Here is an 8,955-nt window from a genome sequence, read left to right on the forward strand (position 1 = left end):
CCGTGTGAATTCAACATCTGAGACTTGCCGACATATCTGGAGAGTGTCGGGACAAGTCGGAGTCGTTTTGGGCGAAATAAACGCAAAACGAACTCAACACGAGGCGAGAGTGGAGTTCTGACACTGAAATCTGTAAAGAGCAAGAGTTCAGTGTTGAGTACCAGTACCAGGGAGAGGAGTACCGGTACCCCAGTGGAATTAAAGAACAGTATGCTCTCGGGTTGCGCCAATCTGATGCTGAGTACCAATATCGAGCTCGGGTACCAGTACTGCATTGGGCTGGTACCGGTACCCTGTGTGCGAGCTTGCGGGTTGAGAGGCCGAGTACCGGTAACCAAATTGGGTACCGGTACTCCAGCTGGATTTTTGAATTGGTTAGGGGCCTTTTGGTCATTTGATGTGTCGATCAACCCAATGTTACTCCCAACCTATTTATTCACAGAGAGAGAGTCTAAGCCGATTCTTCTTCTTCTTTCCCTCTGTCTCTCTAGCTGGTGGACTCGTATGTTGTAAAGGTTGCGGCTCGAGCTCGGGAGGTTGTCAACTCGATTCGGAGGGTCGTTCGAGCGCGCGGGCATCGCGGTTGCATCATTGGGAGGCCGGGCGAGCGCGTGGATTCCCTTCTTTTGACTTATCACCGTTGTTGGACGAGCTTTTCAATGTGGGCTGAAGTTTATCGAAATCGCCGGATTTTCTTCTAAGTCCTATCAACGTCAACATATGTTTATTGGTTATTGGTTTATCCTACTAGTACTCGAATTCATGGAAATTATAGATTAGGCTATAAAATCTGAATTTGTAGTTAAGCTAGTAATTTTATTTTACACTTGTTGAACTTGGAATTGACTTAGGAGAAACATATTAGATCCTACACTGTCACTTTCTGAAAGTTACCGGATTTAGCTTTAGGAGCTGATATTAGTTTGTATCACTGCTGTTTGTGCACGGGGATACCCAGATTAGTGAAGGATGAGTTTACGCTCGTGCTGGGATGCCGAGATTATTTTACAGTTTTATGTACACAGTTTTGGACTGTCGGGTGTCGTCGCGGCTGGCGGTGGACCCAGATTTCTGTATTTTGTCTCAGATTGTTCCAAGGGCACGTGAGCTTTGGTTGTTAGACCAGTTAGACCCATTTGCATTGATTACAGTCTGTGAGAGCTTGATTGAGCTCGGCAGAGACACGCTTGCATACTCGGTTGGGTCACGCCCACGAGTGCCGCTTCGGAGTTTGCCTTTTTGCTTTGCGTTGATGTTGTTGTTGTCCGATTTGGACTTGCTCTCCACCGGCAGCCCTCGGGGTGGTGTTCGATGTAGTTTCGACAGGTGGAACGGGTGTATTCACAGTCTCTAGTGAGATTGGGTCAGAGATCGCATTTCTTTTATCTACAGATAGTTAATGTTGGTTAGCGATAGTATAGTGGTATATAGCTGTAGGATTTTTTCAGCTTTCCTTACTATCTCTTACGCACTTTTCTGTAGACTTAGTGGGTAAGTCGTTGAGCTCGGTGACGGTACCCACTGAGGACTATTCCTTTTTGCAGTAGTTCTCACACCGAGTTGTTGACCCCTTTTTGCAGAGCCTTCGTCTGCGGCTGCTGCTGTTGCTGATTCTGACCGTGGAAAGGGAGTCGCAAGCTAGATCCCTTCCAGCCTTGTTGTAGTGCTAGAGAAGTCCTACCAGAGGTAGTTTTGGGCTTTCTTTGTACATACTGTGATGTTGTCGGGGTATTCGCTAGAGCGAGTTGTGTTGTAGACATTTTGTATGTACTGGAACCCCTTAAGGTTTTATATATATATATTTTTTCAGTTTAGCAGCTTTTATCTTGTAGTTGTAGCTTGTTTTGGTTTACAGGTACAGCTATCGTTTCGTGTACAGAAAAAATTTCTTTGTATACGGTGGGTCTGTTAGCGTGCCTGGAAAAACGTGATAATCCGGGGCGTGACACAACTTCTAAAAATTTAGCAAAAAAATTATTATTTGCAAATAGTAAATTTTTTTTGCCAAACAGCTTATAAAATTATTTTAGAAAATTAATTTTTATGCTAGGCTCAGCCAAATGGTCTATAGCTTTTAACCAAAATAATTATACAAATAAATATCAATTCTACATAAACTATTTTTTCAGAATTAAGGCCAAACAACCCCTTAATCCACACTATTACCACCACTAATTCCTACTTCCTAGTAATCCAAGCGTCCAAAAATTAAAATTAGCATACTTTCAAAAACATTTCAACTCACTTCTATATAAGAGTGAGGTAGAATGCTTCTCGAAGTAGCTACTTCCATCTTTTGAGCCGTTGGATCTGTACTGTTAACATCACTAATGCCTAAACCCTCCTTATCCAAGGGCCCTATATATTGGAAATTGATTTTTCCTGGTTTCACTTTTGAGGATTAATTTCAATTGTGCCACTCAAAAGTAGACCTATCTGTGCATGTACCTTCTAAAAATTTGAAACTCAGCTATACACTTGTGAAGGATATATATATTGCTTCCATAATGCCTTTCCGAAGGACCAATTAGGAAAGGAAAATGGTATTTGTGCACATTATTATAGGGAGTATATGTTATAATCCTTCGATTTCAGGGTTTGGAAAATTTCAAAAACTTCTTACTATTTAAAAATATGTAATATGACAAATAAGAACATATACACTATATAAGACTAGAGTGTAAAGTTCACACACTAACCTAGGGTGTATAGATAGTATTGCTCTTTCAAGAAAAAAATTACTTGTACGTCTGCAAAAGGGATGTATAGTGTACACTTCATTCATGTAAGATAGAATGATTTTTACTAGTAACATCAATATGACTAATGAAAAACTCTCCACCCTAAGATGAGTGTATTTTTAGCATTGCTCAAATTTCATATGGAAAAGTTCTACATACCTGAAAGAAAATTACATCCGGGGAATGCTTTTCTACAAGACTGCCAATTTTTTTTATCCTTTCTTGCAAATTCTTCCCTTCTTGTTTCCAAACATTATAAGTCATGAATGTTATGATTCTTGGAGCACTCTTCTGGTAATTTTTCACTGCCAAAATAAAACTCAATTATATCATTCTAAAATAATAACGACAAAAATGTATGGAAATGATCTGGACTATGATCCATTTTAGTCCAACTATCTAATCTTTAGAAAATTTAATTTTGTTAAGTAATTCTTTAATTTATTTAATTTGAATCATTTAATAATTCTTACACTTTAAAATTTGAATGTATTATTCTTTTTTTAAAAGTTTTCGTTCTAAATAGTTAAGAGGATATTTTTAAGATTTCAATTGATTTGAATTATTTTACACTATTAAGGCCTTGCTTGGATGCGGTACTATAAAATAGAGTATGATGAGTTCAGGTTTTTTTTTTTAAAAAAATAATAAAAAATAAAGCACACTAAAAATTAAAATATAGTACTTAAAATCTAATCAACCAAACCTGAAAAAAAAAATCCTCTATTTTCTATGCCATCCCCTTCTTTTTCTATGCCACCCCCTTCTTTTTCTATGCCATCCCACTCCGTCATGCCGCTATCTCGACTGCTGCCGCCGACTCCTCCTCCTATGCCATCCTCTTCTGTTGTGTCGCCAATATCGTCACCTCCGCTGCCCCTACTGTATCCCCCACCTATGCCACGCCCCTCGCCACCTGCTCAAATTGAACTAATTAATTTTATTATTGAACAATATTTATTAATTTTTTTATTAATTTGTGTCCTTATTAATTTTGTTTATTTTAATTTCTGCTTGTTACTTTTTATTGATAATATAATAGAGTATATATATCATTTAAATTTTGATTAGTATTTTGACCTCTATTTATTAATTTTTAATTAGTACTTATTACTAATTAAATTGAGTGTATTTTTAATTCACTTCGATTTTGATTTATATTTGTTAATTTTAATTACTATTTTGATTAGTAATATTTTGATTACAAATAAAATAGAGTTTAAGTATAGTTCAATTTGATTTAGTTTACTTTATAATTTTGGTCTCTGTTTATTTGAAAATTTTATATTTTCAATAATAATTTTATCAAATTTGACAAAAATATTGTGGAATTCTGCAAATAAAATAGCATATGAATTTTTAAATTTAAATTCATCAAATTGTACTGAATTTCAATTAAGGTCAAAAAGTAGAAAAATAAAACTCTATAGGAGTATACGCATGTTTTTTATCTATGCCAACAAAAGAAAAAAAAAAAAAAGCATCGCTATGTGTAGACAGCTTAATGATTATTTTAAAACTGGATCTCAGTGTTAAATATTATTATTATTAAATGAAATGATTATAGAAATTATGTTATTTTAAGATTATAATTTAATTATTAAATCAACTCAATAAATGCCCAAAATAAAAAAAAAATTGCTCAATGGCAGACACGAAAACTTGGCGTAGTAATTAATTAATTAAAAATAAATAACCGCAGTATATATAATAAACAATTAACCTTGTTGATACCCTTACCGGTGAGTTTGCGACATTGATTTTTTAAAAAAAAATTTCGAAATTTTTGTTATAAATGTTACAAACTTGTAAGTAAAAAAAAAAAAAATCTAATTTATATTACAAATTTGTAAGAAAATCATAAAAAAATTCAAGATCTTAATATTTATAAAAGATAATTTTAATAAATTAGATACGATTATTATAAATATTAACTCATTATGAGTCCTTACCCAAATCTCGTCTCATGTTCCGCTTTTTTTTTTTTTTTTTTTTGCGTTTTTTAGTTATAAAAAATACTAATATTGTCTTAAAAGAATAAAATAATCAGCAGTGGTCAATAACCTAAACTCAGCCTAGCTATTTGGCAAAAAGGTAATCTAACTTATTCTTAATATGTTTATATTAAAAAGTATCTTATAGGTTCTCCTACACAATTTAAAATTTTAAATTAATTTAAATTTTAAAAATAAAATAAATAAAAGAAAATTTTGCTTATTTATTCCTGATTACTATTAAAATTTTTAAATTTATTCTAAAATTATCAAAAACATTCGTCTAAACTCCAAATCAGTAAACTAGGATATATTTGGAATATTTGAAGAAATTTTTAAAAATCAATAAGGATATTATGGTCAATCAGGTATATTTTCATATAATTTTTACTATTTTTCAATCAAATTAGGTTATTATACTTATAAAAAATTAAATAATTAATCAAAATTCACGGATAGCATTTTTTTATTTTTGAAATATATTATTATTATATTTTAATGCAAAGCGTATTACACGGTGCCTGGGTATCCACCGTGAGCTTTTCCTCGTTTGAACCTCGCAATTAATGTGAAGGCTTTGCTATCCTAAGATGCTGCTAAATGGAAGGATTTTATCAACGTCCATGAATGAAAAATTATAGATCGAACTGCCAAATTGGAAAAATTTGGTGCTGTCATCGAATATTACCAAGCTGATAGAAACGATCCTCAGCAACAGTCAAAGTTGCTATGTCTTTTCGTCCACCACCAAATATTTCTTCGACTCCTATCTCGCCGGCCGTGCCGAGCATGTCACGGCGGTGGCGATCATCCTCGATCGGATGCTCCGATCTCAGAGAATTTGCGGAGCTGCAGGCGCCGCACACCATCAGGACAGTCCTGGCCACCGCTGTGCCGACCTTCACGGCCGCTCTGACAGCCACCGACGACGAAGCCGCATCGTTTTCTTCTTCGGATTTACTGCTCCGAGCGACACCACCCCGGCCGTCGGCTCCGGCCGGGAGCTGGGAAGAGCTCGCAGAATTGCCCATCTCTCTCTCTCTCCCTCTCTCTTCTCACCTGGATATATATAGCTCGATCTGGCTTTTATTTTTTCTCTTTGAGAAAAGCTCCGCAATTAAGCAACAAGAGAACTGAACTATATACACACAGGCGTACTACTTGAGCACGAAGCAATAGTCAAAGCTAGCTTAATTTGGTTCTTATTCTTCGCTTTTGAGAAAAGCTTCGCAAGAGACCTTAACCATATAAACATCGGGGTGTATACTTAAGCATGAAGCAAGAGTATACCATTTTAAACTTCAAATCTCTCCCTATAGGTTAGCTCTTTCTTATTTCAGTATTCTCTGCTTTAAGGTGTATATCATCCTATTTTATTTTTCTCTTTTCGTCAGAACCTCTATTAATTCTCCATTAAATTATATAGAAAAAACTTCAAATCCTGCCTGCCGTGGCTTATCGAATATTTACTTTAGTACTACGTGGTTTGCCAAATTTTTATTTTAGTATATTGTGATTTTAATTTTTTCACTGGATATTAAAATGATATACTTTAAACCACCAGATATTAAAATATATTTTTTTGGTGTTTCAACAATATTGCAAAGGAATAGTAGAGATGCCGCTTGTTTTCTTTTACATTCGTATTCATAGTGTTCATTTTATTACAATAATAATATTGAATTTGAGACGCCTCAATCGAAAAAGCGACGTGATCATATTTTCCAATAACTGATCTCATGATTTTTTCAGCAATTAATTTGTCGAGCCAATATTCTCCATTCATCCGTATTTGATTTAATACGGATACTAACCGACTAAAAATAGTCGTTAATTGATTTACCTTTATTTATCTGTAAAGATTCAAATTCACTTTTAAAAGTTTGGATTCATACCTTTTTTACTTTATTTGCACCTCAGTAATTTCTCTCGAGCATGTCTTAGGCCTTTTTCGCTGTCTTGACATTCGATAATCTCTCTCAAATATAATTTCATCCACCGCCTAATATAGAAAGAATAGTGCATTTTTATCTTTCTTTTGGCAATCTTTGAGCGCCTTTTTCTTTGTAGTAATGAGCGTTTCGAACTCACCGTCAATGACATCTTTGAAGTCATCCTTCACAATATTCCATAACTCCTTAGATGAGAATAAATATTATATCTGGATACTTCAGTAATCAAAATTCTTTTATGTAAACTTCGGAAGCTATGGTTGAATCATCCCGTTTAGGGCCATGATCAACCATCGATGTTGATGTCGATGGAGAGCACGATACTGGCATGCTCTACGTCCTCGATGACGAAGCTGATGATCTTTTCTTCGTTGTAAGGCTTCTTTAACTAGCTTGGTTCTGATACCACTTGTAGGCAGGAGGAGAGTATCACAACGAATTAAACTAAGAACTTTAATTAAATATTTTTGGACTAAATTTCAGTGCTGTATTATTTTCCACACATTATGTATAAACATAAGAAAAAATTCTAATAGCAATAATTGAACAAGATTTAAACTTATCTTTTATATACAATAAAATATTAAGAGATAAACCCGATAAAAATAAATCTAAATTTATCAAAAATATTGGGTTACATATCAACACTTATAGACTTAATTAATTAGAAGATGAGAATTTGTACTGCAGTTGACGAAAATACTTGGTTTGGACTAGAACGCTATAATTTATCAGATGTGCAAAATGCTTTCCATACAGGTATGAAACAGCAATTAATGCAGTCCACATAGATTCCACTTCCTTCATTGGCTACGTGGAAACATGTTGTCCCGACACCAGCATTTCGTGCCGAATTCTCTTTTTTCCCCTTTTTTTTTCGTTATTTTCAACCGAAAACAATTTTTTCTCATTTTTCTCACAACCAGATAGATTTACCTCGAAATTTAGTTATCCAATTTTATTTTGTGCCCTTAATTCGCCGATAGTTTTGCAGTGCGACAAATTTTGAAAAATAATTTATACGTAAAGAAAAAGAGGAATATCTATGGAGGAAGCGAAGGACTCGGGGTACGGAACGAATCCAATATTAAAGAAATCCGTTAAAAAATGTCTTTCTTCCTTTTGTTATAGAGGCTGTGCATCGTATTGTACTTCCAAAAGTATTGTACACTATTTTTCAAAATAAAGTTTCTCTATTTCTTTGCCCGTAGTTTTTTTCTCAGTAAAAAGTTTTCACGTAAATCCCTCTTTTTTTTTCTTTTAATGTTTTGTGATTTGTCTATTTTGTAATCGCCGCCATTTTTTATTCCTATTTGTGTGCTAGTCGTAATACAACCAAATAAGGAGAAAGTTGTTATTGGAGTTGAAAATAAGTTTGCTACTTTACATTCAACTAAATAGCCCATAATTTTATTTTTTTTTTTTTTGAGAAAAGTTAACATGCTAAGCATCGGCTTCGTTTATTTTTTAAAAAAATAAACTTAGCTGAAAATGTAAATTAAGTAGAATTCAAACTTGGGATCTCAAGTATCAACGATCAAACGCTTTATCATTTGCGTTAGGGACGGTCGGTCTAAATAGCCCATAGGTCAAACGCAATTTTTTTTTTTTTTTTTGAGAGATAGGTAGCATGCTACCCGGTTCGTTTATTTCATTTAGAAATAAACTTCGCTGGAAATGTAAATCAACTAGGGTTCGAACTTGGGTCTCGAGTACCAACTATCAAGTCCTTTGCCACTTGCTCTAGGGACGGTCGGTCGCAATTCTTCATTGGTGCACCTTATTAATGCAATAGTGAAAAGTCAATCACTAGAGAAAACCACAACAAGAAAAGGCGCAATTTTAGCCAACCACTCATATTATTTACTTAAATACTTAATTATTATACACGCACACATGCACGTATACGAAGCAAAATATCCCTGCACTACGTACCTTACAATTACACTTCACATGCTAGATTAAGCACGTCCAAAGCAAAAGGAGATATATAGTTCTTTATCATAAAGGCAAACATAAATAAACACACCACACCTGATATTGATAGAGTACTTCACTTGCTTGAGAGTCCAGTTGCTACGTACGCTTAACATATAGTCAGCAACAATCCATAGTGATCACTAGGAGGATATGCCTCCGTCCCGATCAGTTCGATGTCGATCAAGCTAAAGTCGCTTAGTTTGCACACGAATCGATCCAACCTTTCCTGCAGTGTTCTTCGGTCCTTCAGATGTTCGTTCGACTTCGTATCATACGTATATCCGCGGT

The 8,955-nt window shown here is 34.6% G+C and overlaps 1 protein-coding gene across 1 annotated transcript; it reads right to left on the reverse strand.

Moving 5' to 3' along the window:
• Window positions 1-2,774: 2,774 nt before the first annotated feature.
• On the reverse strand, window positions 2,775-5,974 carry LOC109705300. Its single transcript, XM_020226031.1, has 3 exons — window positions 5,424-5,974; window positions 3,448-3,657; window positions 2,775-3,046 (listed from the first exon to the last, which is right to left on the reverse strand). Exons 1-3 carry the CDS (start codon window positions 5,764-5,766, stop codon window positions 2,871-2,873), a joined length of 729 nt encoding a protein of 242 aa, XP_020081620.1. The 5' UTR covers window positions 5,767-5,974; the 3' UTR covers window positions 2,775-2,870.
• Window positions 5,975-8,955: the final 2,981 nt, after the last annotated feature.

This window comes from Ananas comosus, unplaced genomic scaffold (assembly GCF_001540865.1).
Source record: "Ananas comosus cultivar F153 unplaced genomic scaffold, ASM154086v1, whole genome shotgun sequence".
Taxonomy (NCBI): Eukaryota; Viridiplantae; Streptophyta; class Magnoliopsida; order Poales; family Bromeliaceae; genus Ananas; species Ananas comosus.

Coding starts and splice junctions, on each gene's coding strand:
- LOC109705300 (XM_020226031.1), bottom strand. CDS start 5,766: ATGGGCAATTCTGCGAGCTCTTCCCAGCTCCCGGCCGGAGCCGACGGC. Junction 3,658..5,423: donor GGATCGTTTCTATCAGCTTG/GTAATATTCGAT, acceptor CAATTTGAGCAG/GTGGCGAGGGGCGTGGCATA. Junction 3,047..3,447: donor TAGAGGATTTTTTTTTTCAG/GTTTGGTTGATT, acceptor TTATTTTGGCAG/TGAAAAATTACCAGAAGAGT.